Here is a 26661-nt window from a genome sequence, read left to right on the forward strand (position 1 = left end):
GTACTATCACAAGGTAGTGGTGTGAAGGAAAAGCATAATGGAATTATTTACCAAAAACCCGTTTTGGAGCAATTGCGTCGGCCAAAAACAGCGCCCCCCATGGGCGAAAATTTCCAAAATGTGGTATACATGACATGGGAGGTAGTAAGAGGGTGGCCGTGAAGTTTGACCAAATTTGAGGAAAGATTGGAATTTTTGCCCAAAAATAGCGCCCCCAGTGGCGAAATATCACAGAAATAGGGTAACATGTCAGAAGCCCAATGCGTGATTTGCATGTGAAGTATGAGCAGTTTTGAGCAATCAGAAGATTTGTTATGAATTTTTAAGCTTGTAAAATTTTGCATCGAAAATTGATTGACGTATAACTTCTGAACGGTTAATCCTACGTGAAACGTATTTAGTAACTTTTGTCAGCCATGTCTGTAGATTATGTGTATCAATTTTGGTGACATTCCTATGAACGGTCTAGGAGGAGTTGCGCCGTCTTCGTGGCCATGCATTTCGCACAAAAGTGAAATTACCTCACTTCCTGTTGGGCGTGGCTAATGCATTGGCATTACATTTTTGTCCGGCTTAGTGAGATACATATGCGTACCAAATGGCATGCCACTACTACAAACTACATGGCACCCAGGCACCTTAATGCGGGAGGCCAAAATCACAACGACTTAGGGGGCGCTATAGAGGCCCTGAGCCCCGGCCAAGTTTGAGCTTCTGGTTCTGAGTAGCGGTGGCAATTCTCGGAACTGGTGCCAAATTTCGTGCGTTTTCGCCCATGGCAAGCGCCCCGAAAATGGCCCAACAGCGGAGAAAAATAAAGAAGAAGAAGAAGAAGACGGAAGAAGAAGAAGAAGACGGAAGAATAATTAAAGCCGCAAGCGGCCTCGACGGGCCCTCGCGCCAGCGGCCAATGGGGGCGGGGGCATGCGTCCCCGCGAAATACCTTCCACAGCTTCTTCGGCAAGAGACATTACTTCCACAATGGCGACAAAGCACAGAATTGGACACAGAGAACACGGTGCGCTGAGATGTTGTCATGGACAGAACATTTTATGGCATGGCTTCCCAACCAAATTAATGTATTTACGTCATCAGTCACCAAACTATAGCTACATAGGATTGTCTTCTGCTAGACATCTATTAGTCTGTATGTAACGCTACAACACTTGCTCCCGACTGCCTACCCATTCCCCACAAGTCATGTGTGTTTAAGGCAACCAAAACAACATACTCCTGGTGCCTCATGATTGTAAACACCTCTCCTGCAACTGCTACAGTGCAATGAGCGCCCCCAGTGGTGAAAGTTCACCAAATTTGGTATACATGTCAAGGGACCTATGAAGAGTTGTTTTGTCAAGATTGATCAAGTTTGACCAAGCAGAAGCCGAGATATAAATTGTTGCCTGAAAACAGCGCCCCCAGTGGCAAAAGTTCACAAAATTTGGCACATATGTCAGGTGACGTGTTAAGAGTGTGCGTATCAAGTTTGATCAAGATTGAGAAAATAGAAGATGAGATATTGATTTTTGAAGAATAAATGTTTTGGTTTTTCCCATGTCAGTAGGTGGCGCTATGCTGCACATGAGCGATAATGAGTTGGAAAAATAAGTGTCTACAACAGCAACGTACTATCACAAGGTAGTGGTGTGAAGGAGAAGCATTATGGAATTATTTACCAAAAACCTGTTTTGGAGCAATAGCGTTGGCCAAAAACAGCGCCCCCCCATGGACGAAAATTCCCAAAATGTGGTGTACATGACATGGGAGGTAGTAAGAGGGTGGCCGTGAAGTTTGACCAAATTTGAGGAAAGATTGGATTTTCTGCCCAAAAATAGCGCCCCCCAGTGGCGAAATCTCACAGAAATTGGGTAACATGTCAGAAGCCCAATGAGTGATTTCCGTGTGAAGTATGAGCAGTTTTGAGCAATTTGAAGATTTGTTATGAATTTTTAAGCATGTAAAATTTTGCATTGAAAATTGATTGACGTATAACTTCTGAACGGTTTATGCTACGTGAAAGGTATTTAGGAACTTTTGTCAGCCATGTCTGTAGATGATGTGTATCAATTTTGGTGACATTCCTATGAACGGCCTAGGAGGAGTTGCGCCGTCTTCGTGGCCATGCATTTCGCACAAAAGTGAAATTACCTCACTTCCTGTTGGGCGTGGCTAATGCATTGGCATTACATTTTTGTCCGGCACAGTGAGATACATATGCGTACCAAATGGCATGCCACTACTACAAACTACATGGCAACCAGGCACCTTAATGCGGGAGGCCAAAATCACAACGAGTTAGGGGGCGCTATAGAGGCCCTGAGGCCCGCCTGGATCTGGGCTTCTGGTTCTCAGTAGCGGTGGCAGTCTAAGAAAAAGGAGCCAAATTTCATGCGATGTCGACCATGGCAAGCGCCCCAATAAGGGTCTTGTAAAGAGTTTGCTTGGCAAGTTTGACAAATCAGAAGCTGCAATATCTTTTGTGCCATAACGAGCACCCCCAGGGGCGAAAGTGCACAAAATTTGGCGTACGTGTCAGGTGAGCTATGAAGAGTTTGCATATGAAGTTTGATGACAATTGAGTAAGTAGAAGATGAGATATAGATTTTTGAAGAATAAATTTTTTGGTTTTTCCCATGTCAGTAGGTGGCGCTATGCTGTACATGAGCGATTATGAGTTGGAAAAATAAGTGTCTACAACAGCAACGCACTATCACAAGGAAGAGGTGTGAAGGAAAAGCATTATGGAATTATTTACCAAAAACCCGTTTTGGAGCAATTGCGTCGGCCAAAAACAGCGCCCCCCATGGACGAAAATTCCCAAAATGTCGTATACATGACATGGGAGGTAGTAAGAGGGTGGCCGTGAAGTTTGACCAAATTTGAGGAAAGATTGGATTTTTTGCCCAAAAATAGCGCCCCCAGTGGCGAAATATCACAGAAATTGCGTAACATGTCAGAAGCCCAAGGAGTGATTTGCGTGTGAAGTATGAGCAGTTTTGAGCAATTAGAAGATTTGTTATGAATTTTTAAGCATGTAAAATTTTGTATCGAAAATTGATTGACGTATAACTTCTGAACGGTTAATCCTACGTGAAACGTATTTAGTAACTTTTGTCAGCCATGACTGTAGATGATGTGTATCAATTTTGGAGACATTCCTATGAACGGTCTAGGAGGAGTTGCGCCGTCTTCGTGGCCATGCATTTCGCACAAAAGTGAAATTACCTCACTTCCTGTTGGGCGTGGCTAATGCATTGGCATTACATTTTTGTCTGGCTTAGTGAGATACATATGCGTACCAAATGGCATGCCACTACTACAAACTACATGGCAACCAGGCACCTTAATGCGGGAGACCAAAATCACAATGACTTAGGGGGCGCTATAGAGGCCTTGAGCCCCGGCCAAGTTTGGGCTTTTGGGTCTGAGTAGCGGTGGCAATTCTCGGAACTGGTGCCAAATTTCGTGCGTTTTCGCCCATGGCAAGTGCCCCGAAAATGGCCCAACAGCGGAGAAAAATAAAGAAGAAGACGGAAGAAGAATTAAAGCCGCAAGCGGCCTCGACGGGCCCTCGCGCCAGCGGCCAAGGGGGGCGGGGGCATGCGTCCCTGCGAAAAACCTTCCACAGCTTCTTCGGCAAGAGACATTACACCCACAATGGCGACAAAGCACAGAATTGGACACACGGCAACAATAGGGTCTCGCACTGTACGGTGCTCGGGGCCTAATAATAATGGTTCTCAGTAGCGGTGGCAGTCCAAGAAAAAGGGGCAAAATTTCGAGCGTAGTCGACCATGGCAAGCGCCCCACTAAGGGTCTTGTAAAGAGTTTGCTTGCCAAATTTGACAAATCAGAAGCTGCAATATCATTTCTGCCATAACCAGCACCCCCAGGGGCGAAAGTGCACAAAATTTGGCGTATATGTCAGGTGAGCTATGAAGAGTTTGCGTATGAAGTTTGATGACAATTGAGTAAATGGAAGATGAGATATAGATTTTTGAAGAATAAATTTTTTGGTTTTCCCTATGTCAGTAGGTGGCGCAATGCTGTACATGAGCGATTATGAGATGGGAAAAAAGTGTCTACAACAACAACGTACTAGCACAAGGTAGTGGTTTGAAGGAAAAGCATTATGGAATTATTTACCAAAAACCCGTTTTGGAGAAATTGCGTCGGCCAAAAACAGCGCCCCCCATGGACGAAAATTCCCAAAATGTGGTATACATGACATGGGAGGTAGTAAGAGGGTGGCCGTGAAGTTTGATCAAATTTGAGGAAAGACTGGAATTTTTGCCCAAAAATAGCGCCCCCAGTGGCGAAATATCACAGAAATTGGGTAACATGTCAGAAGCCCAATGAGTGATTTGCATGTGAAGTATGAGCAGTTTTGAGCAATTAGAAGATTTGTTATGAATTTTTAAGCATGTAAAATTTTGAAGTGAAAATTGATTGACGTATAACTTCTGAACGGTTAATCCTACGTGAAACGTATTTAGTAACTTTTGTCAGCCATGTCTGTAGATGATGTGTATCAATTTTGGTGACATTCCCATGACCGGTCTAGGAGGAGTTCCGCCGTGTTCGTGGCCATGCATTTCGCACAAAAGTGAAATTACCTCACTTCCTGTTGGGCGTGGCTAATGCATTGGCATTACATTTTTGTCCGGCTTAGTGAGATACATATGCGTACCAAATGGCATGCCACTACTACAAACTACATGGCAACCAGGCACCTTAATGCGGGAGGCCAAAATCACAACGAGTTAGGGGGCGCTATAGAGGCCCTGAGGCCCGCCTGGATCTGGGCTTCTGGTTCTCAGTAGCGGTGGCAGTCTAAGAAAAAGGAGCCAAATTTCGTGCGTTGTCGACCATGGCAAGCGCCCCAATAAGGGTCTTGGAAAGAGTTTGCTTGCCAAGTTTGACAAATCAGAAGCTGCAATATCATTTCTGCCATAACCAGCACCCCCAGGGGCGAAAGTGCACAAAATTTGGCGTACATGTCAGGTGAGCTATGAAGAGTTTGCGTATGAAGTTTGATGACAATTGAGTAAATAGAAGATGAGATATAGATTTTTGAAGAATAAATTTTTTGGTTTTTCCCATGTCAGTAGGTGGCGCTATGCTGTACATGAGCGATTATGAGTTGGAAAAATAAGTGTCTACAACAGCAACGCACTATCACAAGGAAGTGGTGTGAAGGAAAAGCATTATGGAATTATTTACCAAAAACCCGTTTTGGAGCAATTGCGTCAGCCAAAAACAGCGCCCCCCATGGACGAAAATTCCCAAAATGTGGTATACATGACATGGGAGGTAGGAAGAGGGTGGCCGTGAAGTTTGACCAAATTTGAGGAAAGATTGGATTTTTTGCCCAAAAATAGCGCCCCCAGTGGCGAAATGTGACAGAAATTGGGTAACATGTCAGAAGCCCCATGAGTGATCTGCGTGTGAAGTATGAGCAGTTTTGAGCAATTAGAAGATTTGTTATGAATTTTTAAGCATGTAAAATTTTGAAGTGAAAATTGATTGACGTATAACTTCTGAACGGTTTATCCTACGTGAAACGTATTTAGTAACTTTTGTCAGCCATTTCTGTAGATGATGTGTATCAATTTTGGTGACATTCCTATGAACGGTCTAGGAGGAGTTGCGCCGTCTTCGTGGCCATGCATTTCGCACAAAAGTGAAATTACCTCACTTCCTGTTGGGCGTGGCTAATGCATTGGCATTACATTTTTGTCCGGCTTAGTGAGATACATATGTGTACCAAATGGCATGCCACTACTACAAACTATATGGCAACCAGGCACCGTAATGCGGGAGGCCAAAATCACAACGACTTAGGGGGCGCTATAGAGGCCCTGAGCCCCGGCCAAGTTTGGGCTTTTGGTTCTGAGTAGCGGTGGCAATTCTCGGAACTGGTGCCAAATTTCGTGCGTTTTCGACCATGGCAAGCGCCCCGAAAATGGCCCAACAGCGGAGAAAAATAAAGAAGAAGACGGAAGAAGAATAATAATAGTGAACTCTTACAAGAACAATAGGGCCTTCGCCCATAGGGCTCGGGCCCTAATAATAGTGAACTCTTACAAGAACAATAGGGCCTTCGCCCATAGGGCTCGGGCCCTAATTATTCTTACGACTTGTTGTAAGAATAGCCATGGCCTTTTATGAAAATTAACACAGGGTCAATATTTGGGTTATTTTTAAGCTAATATCTTTGAGAAATGATACATGACATGTATGTATTTGCAGCCCACACTGTAGATTAAGTCTTTTCCTCCCTAATTAGTGTGCTTGCAAAAGCACACTATTGTTCTTCTTAAGTTTTATATTGATTATTATTATTATTCCGTTTCACCCGTTTTTTGGATCCACTACTCCTCCTAGGGCTTTCGAGATAGAGACACCGTTCCAATGCTGAAACGTAGGGCCCGATCTGGAATGGCATGCTTGTTAAAATGGTTGCACTACCCCTTGTCGTTCGTTCGGTATTCCCATTTTTCGGCAAAATTCCGTGCCATTGAAATGAATGGGTAGAACTTTGGAGTGATGATGTCATAAGGAGCTCCCCCACTCTAGTATGCTAGCTGTTAGCATGCTAGCTGTTAGCATTAGCATGTTGGCATGCTAGCTTTTAGCATGCTAGCTCTTCTGCTATAGACCCTTCCCACTGACGTCACCCGAAACCGGAAGTAAACAGACCCTGCGCCATATTGGAAGACCAACAAACTCGTGATTAGGGGGAAATAACGTCAGCGCGCGGAATTTAAACCCACGAGGCACTTGATTCATCATAAATCTACAATGGTAAACTTTTGTGCGGTGTTGGGGTGTTCCAACAAAGCTGATGGGAAAGGTGAAAAGAAGTCTTTCTACAGAATACCAGCTGTGATTGAGACACAAGCAAACCAAGGAGCTTTCTGCCAGGAGACAGAGAATAAGTGCATTACTGAGTGTCTGTGAGCAAAGGAGAGCCCGAACATTGCAACCTCCCTATTGGCTGTTTGTAAAAATGTATCAATTGTTGCCCTTCATCGCGGACTCAAGAGACGAGACCTGACGAGTTAGTTCGTTGGTAGCAGAACAAAATGTCTGGACACAAATCGGGTTTTCAGAAAAGGAAAGAAAATAAACGCAGGGTCGAAAATACAAAAAAGGAGGCAGAAAATGCAAAACGAGTTAAGGTAGGACAAATGATTACTTTTCTGAGGCAGCCCGCCATGGCTGCAGGCTTTCAGTTGTGTCATTGAATGGTTACTTTTCTGAGGCAGCCCGCCGTGGCTGCCTGCAGGCTTATTTATTATAGCCCATTTAGTTAAAATAGTTGATCTAAAATGTTTATAGTTATGTGATGGTTGTCCTCAGTGTTCGAACTATGCCGATATTTTCGGGGGGTCCCTTTTTTTCCCTGGGGGGGTGCTTGCGCTTGTCTCGGAGCGCGGATCTCCAAACACGAGAAGCCTATCTTACGCACATATCACGCGGACTCCACACCTCCACACACGCATCGCATCTGAAGTCATAACTCATCAGGGGAAATCGTGTCCGCATTGGCATGTTCAAAAAACAACCTCGCGTCAACAATGATACCACACGCAAGAAAAAAAACAAAACAAAACAGTCAGGCTACTCAACAACCAACCTGGCAGCAGCAGTCGTTGTCATATCGGTTTATTTTATCTTTGATGTAAACACAACACTTCGGATATGCAAATGCTTCCCATTACACACGATTGCTATGTCAATAAACATTTTGCCAATATTTTAGAGACCCCCCAACATTTCCCAAATCATGTTTTCAAGGGATCTCATGTCTGTTTCAGGGGATCTCGGATCCCCCGAGTACCCCCGTAGTTCGAACACTGGTTGTCCTGATTTAGACTGGTGTGGTTTTTTTTTTGGGGGGGGGGTTGTGCGATGTTGCACCCGGGTCCAGATTAGGGCAGAACCGGCCCTGGCTACATTTCAGGTGTAGTTTGTTTTATGTATGTATGTACTTGCATAGATGTGTACTTGGTCTTCCAATATGGCGACTACCGAAATCTCGCGGCGCGGTGACGTCATGCGGGAAGGGTCTATAGCTCAGCAAGCACACTGCATTTTCTCTGCGGAAATGCAGTCTAGCTGTAATGTGACCTTCAGTATGAGAAAGAGACTATATCTTAAAAAGAAAAAAGATATAGAATGAAAAAGTTATCATCATTGCTGTTAGCTAGCTAGATAGATAGAGGGGGCAGTTTTTACCATGTGACATTTTACATTATGTGACTAAAAGGAGAAAACAATACAGAATATGAATATGGAATTTTTTTGCCTCAGTGAAATCTGACTTTATAGACCTAATAAAAATACAAAGCATGATGATTTTTCATGATGTATACAAATGATCATCTGTTTTAAACGAAGCAATTGGTCACACTGTAAAAATTCATCAAGTAGGCTACTGTCTATAAGAAACAACAATGATCCATCAACACACATTGTCAATTTCTATAATTGCATATTCCCACAAAACCTTTCTGCTAATTAGCCTGTGTAAATGGTGCGGAGTTTAACTCGAGTGGAATTTGTGCCCTATCACTATCAAGATTGTTCTATAAAGAAAGATGTGTGGCGGCTTCTGTACTGGAAGGAACTCCAGAGTCAGGACTAATTTAACAATCTGACATTTACTGTGTGTAATATTAGCACACGGGTTGAAGTTGCCAGACAAAGTCATGGCTGGAGTTTTAAATGAACACAGTGGGTGGAGCGAGGCAATGATCGGATCTATTTTCAGACCATTACACAGACTTTTTTTTTTTTAAAGCTGTGTCAGACACTCAGAATTTTTAGGCACAACAGCTGCAGATTCAGTTCAATAATAATCTGTAACTGATGCATATTCATACAGTGGGAATTCATAGGCCCATAAGAAATCTGGATGAGAAAATAATTCACAAGTCTGTCATCTTTACTTGTGAATGTCAAAATTTACTTAACATGTTTACTTATATAAAACAAGAACATTTCAATTGCTCTGTAGCGATGTGGTATTAGGCATTAATATTTTGTTGGACTGCCTTCAGCTTTGATGATGGTTCACATTCGCTGTAGCATTGTTTCAACAATTTTATGCAATGCTGCAACATTTATTTCCATCCAGAGCTGCTTTAATTTCACCGAAATCTTGTCTTGATGATGACAGCAGAACCACTCTGTAAAGTCTATTCCAGCACATCCCAAAAACTTTCAATGGGGTTAAGGTCAGAACTCTGTGGTGGCCTGTGTGAAAGTAAGATGTGAAAGCGATTCCTCATTCTCCCTGAACTTCTCTTTTACAATTTGAGCCCTGACTTTATCCCAGGGCCATCGGGGGGTGGGGTGATCCATTGATGGTATAACCTGGTCGTTCAATACATTCAGATTGTCAACTGCAGGGTTCCTGCTGGTGCTCGTCACTGATAAATATAATCAATCAGTGACAAAGGGAAAATTACGAGCAGTCGTCACAGTGATGAATGTATTTGTCATTCATCATAAGTCATCTTTTACAGAAATCCCTCCGTTCGCTGAAATCCAACCCCAGTGAAGAGACTGCAGAAAGCCAGAGTGTAAACAATGAGCATGTGCTTGTGACCAGTAAAAATCGACGACACAATGACCATATGAGCGCCAAACTTTTGACCAATAGCAGTGCGCCTTAATCGGCCTGGTGTGGTAGTGTAATTATCTCTGCGTGAACTGAACAATGGCGCAGTCTAAAGTGATTAAGTTTTTTTTGGGCGAGTTTCTCCAAGCACTGAGGATGATTTAAGGGCTGAAACAGGCACGGGGGAGGCACACTCAGAGCCCCGACCTTCCCCGAGCACATTGGACAGGGTCAGTAATACAGAGGTTGGTGTAATTTAAAATAAATAAATAAATAAATAAATAAAAAACTGAAAGTGCTGTCAGCCGGCACGCGACAGAAGCGCTCTATGTTTCGGGGAGCGTGGCGTGTTGAATCCCCACGGCAGACGTATGACGTAAAATGCGGTGTCATTCTGTGCTCGGTTTGTAAATCGACAGCAAATTCAGATTCCTTCATTCCGTAAAAACCCGAAGAAGAAAATTCCTTCGCTGCTGGTTGGTCCAAGATTCTTCTTGACTCTGTTCACTTGTAAATCAAGTTTTGTGTTGAAGTAAAACGTAAGGGGAGCCCTAATATCACTTTTGAATAATTCCATGCTAAAATTACCTGAAGTAAGCTCAAATTAAAGAGGTTAATTTTAGCTTGATGGTGCACAGGGCGCCCAAAATCAGGTCGATCTTATTAGAGGCTGGAGTGGAGCCCAAATTTTATATGTTCTGGAGAGGCCTAGCTGGATCTGTACAAATATTTGAATTGTGCCAGTTTGGTTGGTATAAACCTGCATTAAGTCCACTTTGAAAGTCAGTAACTAAGAAAAAAAATGCAGACTAAGTGAAGAAAAAGTGAATATTTCTTTGACTTGATGGGGTTTTTTTTAAGGAAAAAGGGGGAGAATATTTTTCAGAACCCAGGGGAACCCTGCAACTGACTTCATTTTCTTCATTTTATTGCCACATAACATTGCTGAATCTTGGCCTGACCAATCAAAGCAACCCCAAATCATAACACTACCTCCAGAGGCTTGTATTGTGGCCACTATACATGATGGGTACATTGCTTCATGAGCTTCCCTTCTTTCCTTGATGTACCCATTGCTCATGAATAGGGCAAATCTGGACTCCTCAGAACAACCGACCTTTTTCCATTGCTCCAGAGTCCAATTTTTATTGCTCCCTAGAAGCCTTTTCTTCTGATTAGTGTCCCTAACAAGTGGTTTGCTTCTGGCTACACAAGGTCAAGGTTTTTTTATTTGCCATTTGTGCATAAACCAACAGTTCAGACACATTGGAATTTTAAAACACTATAATAAAAATATAAAATATAGAAACACTATACAATACATTGGGGGGGGGGGGGAGAAAAGTTATATGCTCAAAATTTTAAATACAAGTATTAAACAGAAGGAAAGGGCAAATGTTAAATAACATTAATAAAATAAAAGGCTAGTCCTGAGTGCTGTTCCTGGATTATTAAAAGAGGGGAAAGTTATATGGAAATATTGCATATTTTGGGAGGGGAATGAAAGTTATATGGGGATATTGCACAGTTAAAATACTGCACATTTATCAAAGGGTATATGACAATCCTGTTTCTCAGATAATAGTATATCACATATTGCATATGACAAGTGAAGTGAGGATAGTAATGGTTACACAGCTGTTTAGTCCCAATCCTGAGAGTTCTCATCACATTGTTCTCGTGGAAATGCTCTTACTTTCACTATTAAACAAACCTTGAGTTCTGTCGGTTTTTTTTATGATTCGACTTCAAATGTTTAAGTGATTGCCGATCACAGTCAGTCAAAATTTTTTTTCTGACCACATTTCATCTGTGAAGTTGACAGGTCACCACTATCCTTCCAGGTTTTAATAATGCATTGGACAGTTCTTAACCCAATTCCAGTCATTTCAGCAATCGCCTTAGTTGTTGTCTTTGCTTGATGCAGGCCAATAATTTGACCCGTCTGAAACACAGTAATATCTTTTCCACGACCACGGGATACGTCTTCCAACATGGTTCTTTAAGGACTGAGAAGCTACTCACTGCATCAGTTAGGGTGAAAAGAATTGTTGGCAGCTGAAGCATATTAAATCACTGCAGTAATTATCCAATGCTCTTAAGTATTTACTTACTAATAAATCCAAATGGCAAATATTTTCTTTTGTTGGCCAGGCAGTGTGTTATAATAAATGATAAAACTAACCTTCTCCTAAGTACTGTAGCATTTTATTTCTTTTCATTTTAGGGGTTCAAGCACTTAGTGCTGGAACAATATTGTAAATGGTAGGGTTTTGACTTTATTAGTCATGATCTTTTTCTTCTTCTGTAGCGTTGTCTTCATCTTCTGCATTACATTAATAATATTATCGGCATTTAGCAGACGCTCTTATCCAGAGCGGTGTACAACATAACCAGAGCAGTTAAGGATTAGGTTCTTTGCTCAAGGTCACTTCAGCCATGCCTGCTGGTCCAGGGAATTGAACTAGCAACCTTTTGGTCCCAAAGCTGCTTCTCTAACCATCAGGCCATGGCTTCCACCTCAACACCACTTTAACCATCATCTTCATTGCCATCATCTTCATTGTTGATGGCTTTCTTTGTTGTCATCATCTACTTCATCTTCGTTGTCGAGATGGTTTTCTTCACCATCTTCACTACAATGAATTGTGCAGACCAACGGACACGAAACGTGCTCGGTAGGTAGTACTCCCTCCTACTACTCATGTGAGCAAGATGAGCTTGATCAGCCTGACGTAGGCACTACAGCACAGTGTATTACACTGAGACAGAGACAAAACTCTCTGTAGAATCATAGGTTCAAACAACAACAACAACAACAACAAATCCTTACGACTCCATAAGCTCCACCCACATATGCAATAGCTATGATCATTGGTGCTGGGATTTTTTTTTCCTTCACAAAATTGTTTAAAATTTTCAGTAGAGCTTGGTTTATTTAAACAGCAACAACAGAATGAGACTGAGGTTGTGTGCAAATGTTGGGGAGTGGTCATTCATAGGGTTATTGTTAAGTTCAAATAAATATTTCTCCATGTTTGTTGATCTGAAATTTGGTGTACTACATCTCTGTGGTGATCTGTAAATGGAATTTTGATAACAAATGACTTCCACCAGCCAATTGGTATTCACCAGGCATTTCAACTAAAAATACAAATCTCTATAAGATGCTCTACAGGACTGGTGTTTGAGCATGTCAGCATTACTGCTGTACTGAGAATGAACCAGCACCCACACATGGTGGGCACCCTTCACTGAAGGATGGACTCCAGTCTGTAATTGTACACCTACAATATTATAGGTATGAAAAACGTACAGTACCAGTCAAAAGTTTGGACAGACCTAACCCAGAGTTAAAGAAAGGGTTGGTTGTAGTTTCTTACCAAAAACAGTTTGTGATTTAAAAAAAGAAAAAAATTCTGGTGCTCCGTTGTTGATTTGATTTAATAGACAAAACTCCTTGGTGTTGACTTCCTCATGTTCCAGAGACTCAGATTGTACTGCAGGTCAAGGGGCCCACAGGGCCCCTCCTGGGAAAAAAACAGGGGCCCATTTCTACAATGGGGGGCCCAGTGATTATCCTTCAGTTGAAGCGAACCTAGTGAGCGAAGCGAGCCCAATGAACAGCTGGGGCAGCCCAGGGGCTGTTTTTTTCTTCTCAATTCTGTTTTTTTTTTTTTTTGGTATTAGAAGCCATATGAAGCAATGTAGATGACAAAAATCAATGCTTCAACCAAATATATTGAGATATTGTTTAATCAGTGGCAATATTTTGGAATTCAACCACGGGCCACTATATATCACATCTATATTATCTCCGCCTTGTAAATTATAGCACAAGAATGGGTTTGTAGTAGTAGTAGTCGTCACCAGTGGTAGTGGTAGTAGTAGTAGTGGATGCTGTTGTAGTAGTTGATGTTGCAGTAGTAGTTGTTGTTGTAAATCTAGTATGACTAATTACCTTGGGTATCAGGGGTATCAGTTTTTTTTCAGGTGAATGTACTCTCTTTCTGCCGAAGAATGACAAAATAGATGTATTTTTCTTTTTTTTCTTATCCATGTTTTCTTGTCTCTTTCGAATATTCGTACATAGACCGTAAGACGCCACCTAACGAAAGACTTGGATCAGGTTTTACTCGCTTGGGACGCTACAAACGGGGCGGCGTAAATACACGAACGGGTCCGACGTATATTCAATATGGCGGCGGTCAAAACAAATTAATCCGATGCTGAAATCTGTTGAATATCCAGATAATTATGTTGGAAGTTGCATTTGTGCAAGATTTTCGATATTGAGACCATGAAGTCAAGTAATATGCCACGAAACTTTCCAAATAGGGTATAAAATGCTCGTGTCCATATTAGCCCCTGCCCTTCTCGACAATGCGTTCATTATTCGAAATAGTGCGTCTTAGACGCAGGTGTGCCAACAATCTGAGTCTCTGATGTTCCTTCATTTTTTTTGTGTGTGTGTTACCATCTGATAACAGAAACTTCCTTCCTTATTAAAACATTCTAGGGGTGTTTATTCAAAATAAGAGATACACAGGCATGTTAAAGATTAGCAAGCTGGCATCCGTGCTTTCACTATTTATAATTAAATAAGTTCCAGATGTGCACTTCATGCTCAGAATTCAGACTTTGCAACAAACAGGATTTTTTTTATTTGATCTGTGCAGAATAGTAGAGATACAAAAAATGTGAGATTTGCTCAAGTTGTGAGGTCGTAGCAGCAGGGCACGATTTCAAGTGTTTGTCTTCCAAACGAGAACAAGCATTCGAGGGGGCAAGTAACAAAGCATTCTTGAGTAGGAAAAAGCAACAGGACAGAAATGTGCAAAAGCTCATCTTTGGAGAATGATTAAAGAGCAGGGACTCATTTAACACATCCATTACTTTACTTAGAGCACTGCACTGTGATGTGGCCTCCACAACTGACATGCAAAAAAAAGAGAAGTAAGATCATTATAGTCTCTGCTGGGGACTTGGAATCGTTTTGTCACAAAGAACATAACAGTAAGAGGTTTTTTTTTTTTTAATGAGAGGCAACCGCTGTGATTTAGACATCTTACACAAAACATCTGGTCATTCAGGGCTTCTCCCTCTGCATTTCTTTTGTTGCTCATTCATACCCCAAACCCTAGCAGTAAATATGTCATGACCACTTCAGTTACACTGGCCTTCATTTCACCTCATCTAACCTTGTCTTAGATAGCTCACGGCATTAACGTTTCTCACATTTTGCATCACACACAAGTTTTATGCAATCATGCAAATATGAAAGTTGATCTTGACTGATGCAACAAACCCCAGCTCTTAAACTCATAACTGGCCCTCTCCTTCCAACTGTTCAGAAAATGAACAGTAGCCTAAGTACAGCTTGGCACAAATTTGTTCCGCTAAGATGGAATGTGTAATGACATAAGAATTTACCAATTGCTCGCACATTTTTTTTTTAAATCTGGCCAATTTACCCTGTTCTGTGTAGCAATACCTCTTTCAGTATGATAACTGGGGAAAAGACATTTGTCAGTATTTAGCACATACTATGTTCTACGCTAAAGGTCACTCTGCTGTATCTCTCTCTCTCACAAACACTTCAGGCCATGGTCTGAAGGTTGGAGGGGCAGCCTTGAGCCCAAAGGGTTGTTGGTTTGATTCCCAGTACCAGCAGGAAAAACATGAGGCGAGATGATTGAAAGAAACCTCACTCAAAGCCTTGCTCAAGGGAACTTCAGACATGATACAGAGGGAGCGGAAAGTGCTGTTCATTCAGGCCATGACTGCCCCATAATACTCAAGTAATGCAGACAAACTAGCAAGAAAACTATTTGAGCAACCAGGTAAACTACCAATAAATTACTTGCATCACACAAACTACCCAGGTAAAGCAGATAAGCTAGTTAGTTTATTGGTAGTTGATCTGTATCACCTAAGTAGTTCATCAGATAACCTACCAACAATCTACTTGAGAAACCATAAAACTATTAGGGTAACAAAGTTAAACTAACAATAAAACACGTATGTAACAAAGGCAAACCACCAATAAACTACCTGGTTAAATGCAGATAAACTACCAATGAACTATTTGAGTAAATGGGTAAACTGGTTACGCAAATAGTAATAAATAATACACTACTCTACTACTTGGATCATTACACTGGTTCATTACACTGACTGCCAGTTAAATTCAGAGTTGATTTTAAGATTTTACATCCCTTTCTGATCAAACACCTAGTTACTTCTCAGAACTGCTCACCCCTACATTCCTGCATGTAACCTACAATCCGCTAATGAGACACTTTTAGTTGTGCTGGGCACCAGGCAGAAAAGACGGGAGGGATTGGGTTTTTCTTTTTTAAAGTGTTGCTGCTCCTAGGCTCCGGAATAGCCTCCCTTTGAATGTCAGAGCACCACGAGTTGGCCTAGTGGTTAGCGTATCCGCCTCTCAATTGGGAGTTCTACTTGCGGTCGGGTCATACCAAAGACCATCATAAAAATGGTACCTACTGCCGTCTGGCAAGGCACAATGCAATACAGATGTGAGTGGGGAGTCAAACTCTTGTGGTTACCAGAGGATCAGCCCCCCACTGTAACCCTAGCTGTATAGGCGAGAGGCCGAGGGCTATGGAAACAGAGATCGGCACCACCCAATTGCATGGCACGGGAAGGACTTTAGACTTCTTAGAATGTCAGAACAGCTCCATCTCTCCCTGCATTCAAAACCAGACTAAAAAAATATTTTTTCTCCATTTGTTTTAACAGTTAATTACTTTATCATGTATATCTTTTATTGTGCCTTGTGTTGCTGCTTGTTTTTGTGTGTGGGGCACTGTCTAGGGTGGTCTATTTGTATTTTATTTCAACTCTCCTGTTACGTGCGTGCTTTGTTCAGCACTTTGGTATGGCACTGACTTGTCTTTTAAACGTCCTATACAAATAAACTTGACTTACTGATTACCAATAAATTACTTGCATAGCACAAACTACACAGATAATGCAAATTGGTAGTTCATCAGAAAGCAGCCCTGATAAACTACAAATAAACTACCAGTACAATAAAGATAAACTACCAATGAACCACTTTGGTAATGAGGGTAAATTACAAATAAACTGCCTAAGGAATGAAGATAAACTAGTAATATAGAACATGAACATTTGAAGATAAAAATGTAAATATAGATAAATGAAGACCAATAAAATATTGTGGATATAAGATAACTACCAATAAAGTAGTTAGGTAACCAGAAAACCTACCAATTAACTAGTCATCTATTACTTAGTTAACAAAGCTGAAGTACTGATAAACTACTTTGGTAGGACAGATAAAAAGATCAATAAACTTCTTGACTCATAGCTAAATCTCGCAATACATTTTCTAGTCAACGCAGATCAACTATGAATAAACTACCTTGTAATCAATAAATAATTACTGTATATTGTGTGAAGTGTAACCTGTATGCTGAGAAGTAGAAGTGAAGATTAAGCTCCACTCTTGTTGATCAAAGCACGCTCGTCATTCAGTATATTCAAATGGATCGAGACCGTATCCATGGCAATATGGGTATCATGTATAATATAGGCTATGTGATTTTGAATAGGAGAAAAGTGCCATATAAATGAAATAAAACATGCTATTTATTATAAAATGGAGACATGTCAGAGTAAATAAAAGACAGCAAATTCTAAAGCCAGTGGACCTTTGAAGTAAAATATTTGAATATGAATTTTGTACATCTGAAATATATACAAAAGTAGATTAAATTTGATTCTTTCAGTGGTATATTTAATAGTCTTGAAAACGTTTTTTTTTCCTTTTTTGAACTTGAAGGGTCAGACTTGCCTTTGAAAACAAAAATATGAAAAATACAGCTTTAGAGTAAATTGGGCCAAATGTGAAACATCTGGGACTCCCAGGGAAAGCAGACACTTTCAGAGTGGTCAAACAAACAAAAATGACTATGTTCTACTCAAACAGCTAATTTTCTACAGTGATCTTAAACATATTTAGCATAGGCCAACGTAGCTACTTACATAAATGTTCTAGCTCGTTAGACTGTGCAAACATTAAATTCTTTGGCAATCATTAGCAGTGGACATCCAAAGGTAGCTGCTTAATAGAAATATAGTTATTTCAGGAGAACATGAATTTAAAATACATGTCTCTTCACTTCATTTCAGAGTTCAACCACTCTGAAAGCATCTATTTTTTCCCTGGGATCTCAGATGCTTCACTTTTGTGCATTCCTGCATGTAACCTACTAGAAAGTAAAAGTGCAAAACACAAAGGGAAAAATGGCAACAATGTACATTTATTAAATAAATCATAAAGTGATGTTTATATAATTAAAATATACACAATTCATATTTAAAAATACTTCTGTTAGCTTCCATGCTCCATATTTAAGTAGATGAGGGTGCAGATACCAGTGTTGTAGTAGAGTCACTAAACCTCGAGTCCGAGTCTAGCCTCAAGTCCGAGTCAAGTCCAAGTCATTAAAGAAAATTTCAAGTCGAGTCCACTATTGATCCGAGTCCAGCCCGAGAACAAGACTCCAACCGCACCATTTGACTAGGCATTATGAGGTGAAAATTCAATCCAAATCACTTAAAGCTGGTTTTATTGAATTCAGAAATGATTGCAGAACATCATATTTTTTACAGAATTAAAATATGTTTATCGATTCTTCAGATAATACAAATCAAAGATTGAAAAAACAGCTTAATTTTTAGAAAACTGTTGTAATATTATGCATTAGGATCACATGGTCCAAAATGGGCCTCATTAACGAAGGAGATCAAATGTTTTTTCTTAATAACTAGTCCCCCGCCCCAAGATATTTACATGGAAATTGGCAGGCACATAGATGGTTGTACACTGAATACAAAGTTTAAAAAAATTAGTAAAAACTAGTTGTGCAAATTAGCATTTAATTCATATTAATTATGCTAATTGGGTAAAAATGTTAAATCGGTACACTCTCTTCTTCAAAGTTTCACCAAAGGGCTTTATTTGTGCAATATAAAGCTGATCTTAACTCTCATTTATACATCACAAAGAAGGAGAAATTGATATTAATTATAAAATATGCATAAATAAGCACTGAAATGTCATTCACATCTACTATTCTCTATCAAAATAAAGTAATAAACGATTATTTCTAATACCCTCTTTGCGCTCTGTAGACCTTTATATTTCTCAAAAGTAGGGCCTGAGTGTTCATTTCGATTAATATTCATGGCTTTCAAGGCAAACTTAAAAAAAAAAAAAACCTGTGAGAACCACATCCAATAAACAATCCCAATTAACTGAATTGAAACTCGCGTTTCTGACTTCCGTTTTTTTTTTTTAAATCTCATTCTGACCACTAAGATCGCAATACTTTTCACCAAAACAACTACAGTTATATTCTAAAATAGTTATTTATTTACATGAATCAGTTTGATTTGGAAAAAAAAAAAAAAAGTCGGTAAAGCTATAAAAACTCACTTCAAAAGTCTCCAGTGAATCATAACATCAATACTAGCAGATGGAAAATTTTGATCATCAGAAACAGTGAGAGCGAGAGAACATCCCTACAAAAGTTATCTGATTGATATTCACGAGTAATCCAGTCAGAAACCAATCAGAAGAGAGAGACCCTGACCACTTTCCCATGACTCAAAAAGCACCGGCAGTTTCCAGACATCACGAGCAGAGTTTTTACTCTGTTGTACCAACTTCAACCTGCCGTTACTCCCAAAGTACTAAAGAGATCTTAACGAGATGAATTTCTTTGGAAAGCAGAGATAAGCTTTTTAATTATTAGTATTCACGATAGAAAATATTCGAGAGATAAGCAATGACAGATTTGGAAACTTAAACGAGCGCCTGCATACACAATTTTCACAGCATGACCAGCAAGCGTCTGCTATGCCTAATTTGACAGTGGCTGTTGCTACCTTTCTGTGCAACCATTTGCAGAGTGTCTGCTTGGTGCGCACGCTGTCTGGAGTGTGCCCGAGAGCCTATCTGATGCACACGCCAAGGCGCGTAGGTGTGACACTCTTGCACAAAATTCGTACAAAACTTAATGTAGATATACAACCCCGATTCCAAAAAAGTTGGGACAAAGTACAAATTGTAAATAAAAACGGAATGCAATAATTTACAAATCTCAAAAACTGATATTGTATTCACAACAGAACATAGACAACATATCAAATGTCGAACGTGGGACATTTTGAACTTTCATGCCAAATATTGGCTCATTTGAAATTTCATGACAGCAACACATCTCAAAAAAGTTGGGACAGGGGCAATAAGAGGCTGGAAAAGTTAAAGGTACAAAAAAGGAACAGCTGGAGGACCAAATTGCAACTCATTAGGTCAATTGGCAATAGGTCATTAACATGACTGGGTATAAAAAGAGCATCTTGGAGTGGCAGCGGCTCTCAGAAGTAAAGATGGGAAGAGGATCACCAATCCCCCTAATTCTGCGCCGACAAATAGTGGAGCAATATCAGAAAGGAGTTCGACAGTGTAAAATTGCAAAGAGTTTGAACATATCATCATCTACAGTGCATAATATCATCAAAAGATTCAGAGAATCTGGAAGAATCTCTGTGCGTAAGGGTCAAGGCCGGAAAACCATACTGGGTGCCCGTGATCTTCGGGCCCTTAGATGGCACTGCATCACATATAGGCGTGCTTCTGTATTGGAAATCACAAAATGGGCTCAGGAATATTTCCAGAGAACATTATCTGTGAACACAATTCACTGTGCCATCTGCCATTGCCAGCTAAAACTCTATAGTTCAAAGAAGAAGCCGTATCTAAGCATGATCCAGAAGCTCAGACGTCTTCTCTGGGCCAAGGCTCATTTAAAATGGACTGCGGCAAAGTGGAAAACTGTTCTGTGGTCAGACGAATCAAAATTTGAAGTTCTTTATGGAAATCAGGGACACCGTGTCATTCGGACTAAAGAGAAGAAGGACGACCCAAGTTGTTATCGGCGCTCAGTTCAGAAGCCTGCATCTCTGATGGTATGGGGTTGCATTAGTGCGTGTGGCATGGGCAGCTTACACATCTGGAAAGACACCATCAATGCTGAAAGGTATATCCAGGTTCTAGAGCAACATATGCTCCCATCCAGATGATGTCTCTTTCAGGGAAGACCTTGCATTTTCCAACATGACAATACCAAACCACATACTGCATCAATTACAGCATCATGGCTGCGTCGAAGAAGGGTCCGGGTACTGAACTGGCCAGCCTGCAGTCTAGATCTTTCACCCATAGAAAATATTTGGCGCATCATAAAACGGAAGATACAACAAAAAAGACCTAAGACAGTTGAGCAACTAGAATCCTACATTAGACAAGAATGGGTTAACATTCCTATCCCTAAACTTGAGCAACTTGTCTCCTCAGTCCCCAGACGTTTACAGACTGTTGTAAAGAGAAAAGGGGATGTCTCACAGTGGTAAACATGGCCTTGTCCCAACTTTTTTGAGATGTGTTGTTGTCATGAAATTTAAAATCACCTAATTTTTCTCTTTAAATGATACATTTTCTCAGTTTAAACATTTGATATGTCATCTATGTTCCATTCTGAATAAAACATGGAATTCTGAAACTTCCATATCATTGCATTCCATTTTTATTTACAATTTGTACTTTGTCCCAACTTTTTGGGAATCGGGGTTGTAAATATCTTATGCCAAATTATGGCATTTTACAAAAAATAAAGAAAAAAAATCAGAGTCCTCCTCGTCTCCAATTTACGAGTCCTAATGCAGTTAATGCACAAGTCCGAGTCATCAGTGCTCAAGTCCAAGTCAAGTCATGAGTCCTTAAAATTAGGGCACGAGTCGTACTACAAGCCTGGCAGATACACTCGGTGCGTTTACATGCACATCCAAATCGAGCTACTGTCGGTAATCGAGCCAAGGGTCCCAGCAGGGGTGCCAGAGAAATCCAATCCTACATGTACACAAGGAAATCGAGCTATTGTGTGAGGTACATTGTGCACGGCACAGGTGGCGCTACACGCCCCATCGTGTTGGTACACTTCCGGTTGTCGTCATGAAGAAGAGCTATTCAAGAGTATAAACAAAGTTATCAGTTCCGTGTTCACAAGAAGAACGACGACGAGGACAGCAACATCGAGAGATGTTGTTCCTCCTGACGACTTCTGCTGCTCGCTACTACTACTGTTGTCATGCCGACCGAGGCTGTTGTGTTTCCCGCTTGTGGTCTCGTCACTCATCACTTCCGAAAGGGGCAGTGCTGAAGTAAGTAGCTCGACTACGTAGCTCGATAGGGTTTACATGCACTAAGTAGCTCGGCTACAATCGCATAATCTAGGTCGCGTAGCTCGATTACGAGAAATCCAGTTCGGTTCGATTTCAGCCAAGCTAAGGTGTTTCCATGGCATTTAGAACTTCGATTTCAGTCGAGCTACGGCAGAAATTCGATTTTCTCTATGTGCATGTAAACGCACTGACTGAGAATCAATGAGTGTACTGAACAGAAAGCACACAGGAGGGAGCTTAACAAGTGGCCTAATGCCAACCAAGGGGGAGAAGAGGAGTGGGGGGGTGGAAGGGAGAAAAAATAAAAAATAAAATAAAAGAAAGGACATGACAATCTCCTACCCATTAAGACCTTAAGTCTGCCATTGGGAAAGTTGATTCAGCACAGACAAAACAGTCCAACCCCAAGAGATGTGAGTCAGCGCAAGGCGGTGTATTTGTTATTGCACATGTTTGAGGTAAGCCACAGACCCTTGAATTGCAGTAATAAAGTGTGGAGAAGTGAAAGGAACTTTTCTAAATGACATTTATAACCATTTCATGAAAATTCACAGACAATATTTTTTATACATACTTTTTTTTTTTAAACAAACAGGCATACACCCCCCACCCCTTCATTTTGTACATACCATATCTTTCAAATTCACAGGACACTTGTGCTCACATAGGAGTTGAACAATCACAATGTTTCCGTTGGCAGCTGTGAAGGAAAACAGATGAAATCAGTGTATATTGAGAGGGGAGGGAAGGAGGAGAGGAAAAAAAAAAAGATAAAAACAGTTAGATCTTACCACCTCTAATGTTTAATGCTGAAACCCTGTCATTCACTCTATAAGCCTTTTAGAAGAATTTTTGCTCGGCTATACTAATGCTACTTTTAGGTAGTGGAGAATTATTATTTTTTTAAAGAACCCTGTCCTGTCTGCAAGGTGAAATACAATTGCAATGGACTTCCCTTGACCAAAATCTGCCCTGTTAGTCAGTTTTTGGACAAGGAAAAATAAAAAAAAACCCAAACAGAACTCAATGGCACTGGCACTGATGTTGATGCATCTGCCTCCAACAAGTCTAGTCCTTCTTGTTACAAATTACTGTATCCCTCAAATACCCTTAACAAGAAGAAAGCTATTGAAGAAATTAGCCATTTCGATTAGTTGACATCCCCCCCATGGCTTTGACTATTTGGATCAATTCCAAAATCCTAAACAAAGTTCAACTGCTGGTTACAATAATGATTTCATTTAAATCCTACAAACAAAATCAATCAACCACTTATTATTGAGGTATTGTGCTAACAAGAATCTTGGACAAACCAAAAACACAGTGGATATAAAAAGTGTACACACCCCGTTAATTTTTTTTTTTTTCACATCAGAAAAACCTGAGACCATGATAATTCATTTCAAAACTTTCCCCACCTTTAATGTGACCTATAACCTGTACAACTCAATTGAAAAACAAACAATTGTGTTAGGGGGGAAAAACAAAAAATAAACATACAATAAACTAGTTGCATAAGTGTGCACACTCTTAAACTAGTACTTTGTTGAAGCACCTTTTGATTTAATTACAGCATTCAGTCTTTTTGGGTCGGAGTCTATCAGCCAGCCACATCTAGACTTGGCAATATTTGCCCACTCTTCCTTGCAAAAGTGTTTCAAATGTCAGATTGCGAGGGCATCTCTTGTGCACAGCCCTCTTCAGGTCACCCCACAGATTTTCAATTGGATTTAGGTCTGGGCTCTGGCTGGGCCATTCCAAAACTTTTTTTTGGGGTCATTGTCATGCTGAAAGATGAAACTCCTCTTCATGTTCAGCTTTCTAGCAGACACCTAAAGGTTGTGGGCCAAAATTGACTGGTACTTAGAACTGTTCATAATTCCCTTCACCTTGACTAAAGTCCCTGTTCCAGCTGAAGAAAAACAACCCCAAAACATGATGCTGCCACCACCATGCTTCACCATGGGGATGGTGTTCTTTTAGTGATGTGCAATGTTGTTTTTGCACCAGACATACCTTTTGGAATTGTGACCAAAAAGTTCAACCTTGATTTCATCAGACCATCACACATTTTCCCACATGCTTTTGGGAGAGTTGATGCATTTATTTTTTTCAAAATTTAGCCGGGCCTGGATGTTTTTCTTTGACCCTACCTCATAGTCCAGACATATGGAGAATACGGGAGATTGTTGTCACATGTAGTACACAACCAGTACTTGCCAGAAATTCCTGCAGCTCCTTCAGTGTTGCTGTGGGCCTCTTGGCAGCCTCCCTGACCAGTTTTCATCTTGTCTTTTCGTCAACTTTGGAGGGACGTCCAGTTCTCGGTAATGTCACTGTTGTCCTGTATTTTCTCCACTTCTTGATGACTGTCTTCATTGTGCTCCATGGTATATCTAATGCCATGGAAATGTTTTTGTCCCCTTCTCCTGACTGATACCTTTCAACAATGAGATCCCTCTGATGCTTTGTAAGCTCTCTGTGAACCCTGGCTTTTCTGGAGGATGCAACTGAGTAAATGTCTGAACTTTATTTGGGGTTAATCAGAGTCATTTTAACTGACGGCAAGTGTGAACCCAAAAAGACTGAATGCTGTAATTAAATCAAAAGGTGCTTCAACAAAGTATTATTTAAGGGTGTGCACACTTGTGCAACCAGCTTATTGTATATTTTTTCCCCCTAACAGATGTTTGTTTTTCAACTGAATTGTACAGGTTATAGGTCACATTAAAGGTGGGAAAAGTTTTGAAATTATTTGTCGTGGCCTCATTTTTTTTTTTTTTACATCAGAAAAACCTATCATTTTAACAGGGTGTGTACACTTTTTATATCCACTGTATAATGCCTCCACCACCTAGTAGCGAAGCCATAACTAGAAAAATCCGTTGCACAGCTATGTTCCAAATCAGATATTGCAATGTACTTTTTATTTCATCATCATAGGTCTAGAAAGCACTTTTTATCTTCATAAACTGCATCATTAAGAGGGTTTATTTGTATATCACAGGCCAATATGAGGGGGAAAAAATTCATAGCAAGCAACAAAGCAATAGGTGAGCATTCATTTCTATGCATGCATGTATGTATGTATGTGACGATGCTACTATGACTTCAACAATAGGGGAATTGAAATCTCAATTTTATGCAAATTATTTATGAAACAGTGAAGTCACAAATCCAATTGATTACCTTAAATTATTCCTGATACCAATACTATAGAGCCTGTGGTCCGACATTTCTTCAGTATACCACTTCACTATTAGTTCCTACCTGCAATTAGTTCCCCATTTACTCTTGTGCAAAAACGTAAGAAAAACTTATAGCCGAGGTTTCATCTGATCTCTCCCGTTCATATATGACCTCATTAAATGTGTATAGAGACTTTACTAAAAAAAGGATAATTTAACAAAGTAGCAGTATCATTGCTGACACTGGTCATTGTATGTAGCTAGTACAATTAGCTTGATACACTAATCTGCTAACAAAGCTAGTACGAAGCCTGTATGGAACATAAACAACCAACATTCACAGTGATTTTTGCATTATTTAATTTGTGTTTCAATAGTTAGCATTAGAAGCTATATGTACACCCAGCACAGATTAGATTAGATAGAACTTTACTGATCCCTTTGGGAGGGTTCCCTCAGGGAAATTAAAATTCCAGTAGCATCATTACAGTATAAACAGAATAGAAATAGAGAAAAAACTTCTAGATAAATTAAATTAGTTATTTGCATATACAAATATTTAAAAAAGAATAAGAATATGGGGAAGAGGGGGGAAAAATAAAAAAATACATTTTAAAAAAGGGGCAACAGAAGAGGTATTGCACATTATATCACACATTGTCCAGTATTGTTTATTGTCAGGCTAGGCTACTGCTCCTTCCCGTCCTCTTGTTACCCCTCCTCCCCCCCAGAGAGGAGTTGTACAGTCTGATCGCGTAAGGGACAAAGGAGTTTTTAAGTCTGTTCATCCTGAACTTGAGAAGAAACGTTCTGTCACTGAACAGGCTTCTCTGGTTGCTGATGACGGTGTGCAGAGGGTGACTGGCATCGTCCGTAATGTTCAATAGCTTGTCCATAGTCCTCTTCTCCGCCACCGTCACCAGAGAGTCCAGCTTCATGCCGACCACAGAGCCGGCCCGCCTGATCAGTTTGTCCAGCCTGGATGTGTCCTTCTTGGATGTGCTGCCCCCCAGCTCATGCTGTTCTCCTTCAGCTTCTGCTCCACCTTTCTCCTGTAGCTGTCCTTAGCTTCCCTCATGCAGCGTTTCACCTCCTGCTGTGCTGCTTTCATCGCCTCCCTGTCCCTGTTCCTGAAGGCGGCCTTCTTCCTGTTGAGGACAGCTTTGACTTCCTGTGTTACCCATGGTTTGTTATTAGGGTAACACCGTACAGTCTTAGCGAGACAGTCTTAGGAGAGACCACGTCTGCACAGAAGTTGAGGTAATCCGTCAGACAGTGTGTCAGCCCCTCTATGTTCTCACAGTGTGGGCTAAGCAGCACATCCCAGTCTGTGATGTCATAGCAGTCTCTGAGGGCATCTTCCATTTCAGGGGACCACCTCCTGATGGAGCTAGTTGTTGCAGGCTGCCTTTGGACCAGGGGGGTGTACTTCGGCTGTAGAAGAACCAGGTTGCGGTCAGACTTCCCTAGTGGGGGGAGGGGTGTGACTCTGTATGCATCCCTCACATTAGCATGCAGCAAGTCAATTGTCCTGTTGTTCCTACT

General features: G+C 40.7%; 1 protein-coding gene across 1 annotated transcript in view; it reads right to left on the minus strand.

Annotated features, from left to right (window-relative positions):
- rai14 (retinoic acid induced 14) overlaps window positions 1–26661 on the minus strand; it is a 223541-nt gene that overhangs the window by 45858 nt on the left and 151022 nt on the right. The window contains 1 exon segment of the mRNA XM_060935956.1: window positions 22558–22628. Within this exon segment, the coding sequence (XP_060791939.1) occupies window positions 22558–22628 (71 nt within the window).

The sequence above is a fragment of the Neoarius graeffei genome, chromosome 12 (genome assembly GCF_027579695.1).
Source record: "Neoarius graeffei isolate fNeoGra1 chromosome 12, fNeoGra1.pri, whole genome shotgun sequence".
Taxonomy (NCBI): Eukaryota; Metazoa; Chordata; class Actinopteri; order Siluriformes; family Ariidae; genus Neoarius; species Neoarius graeffei.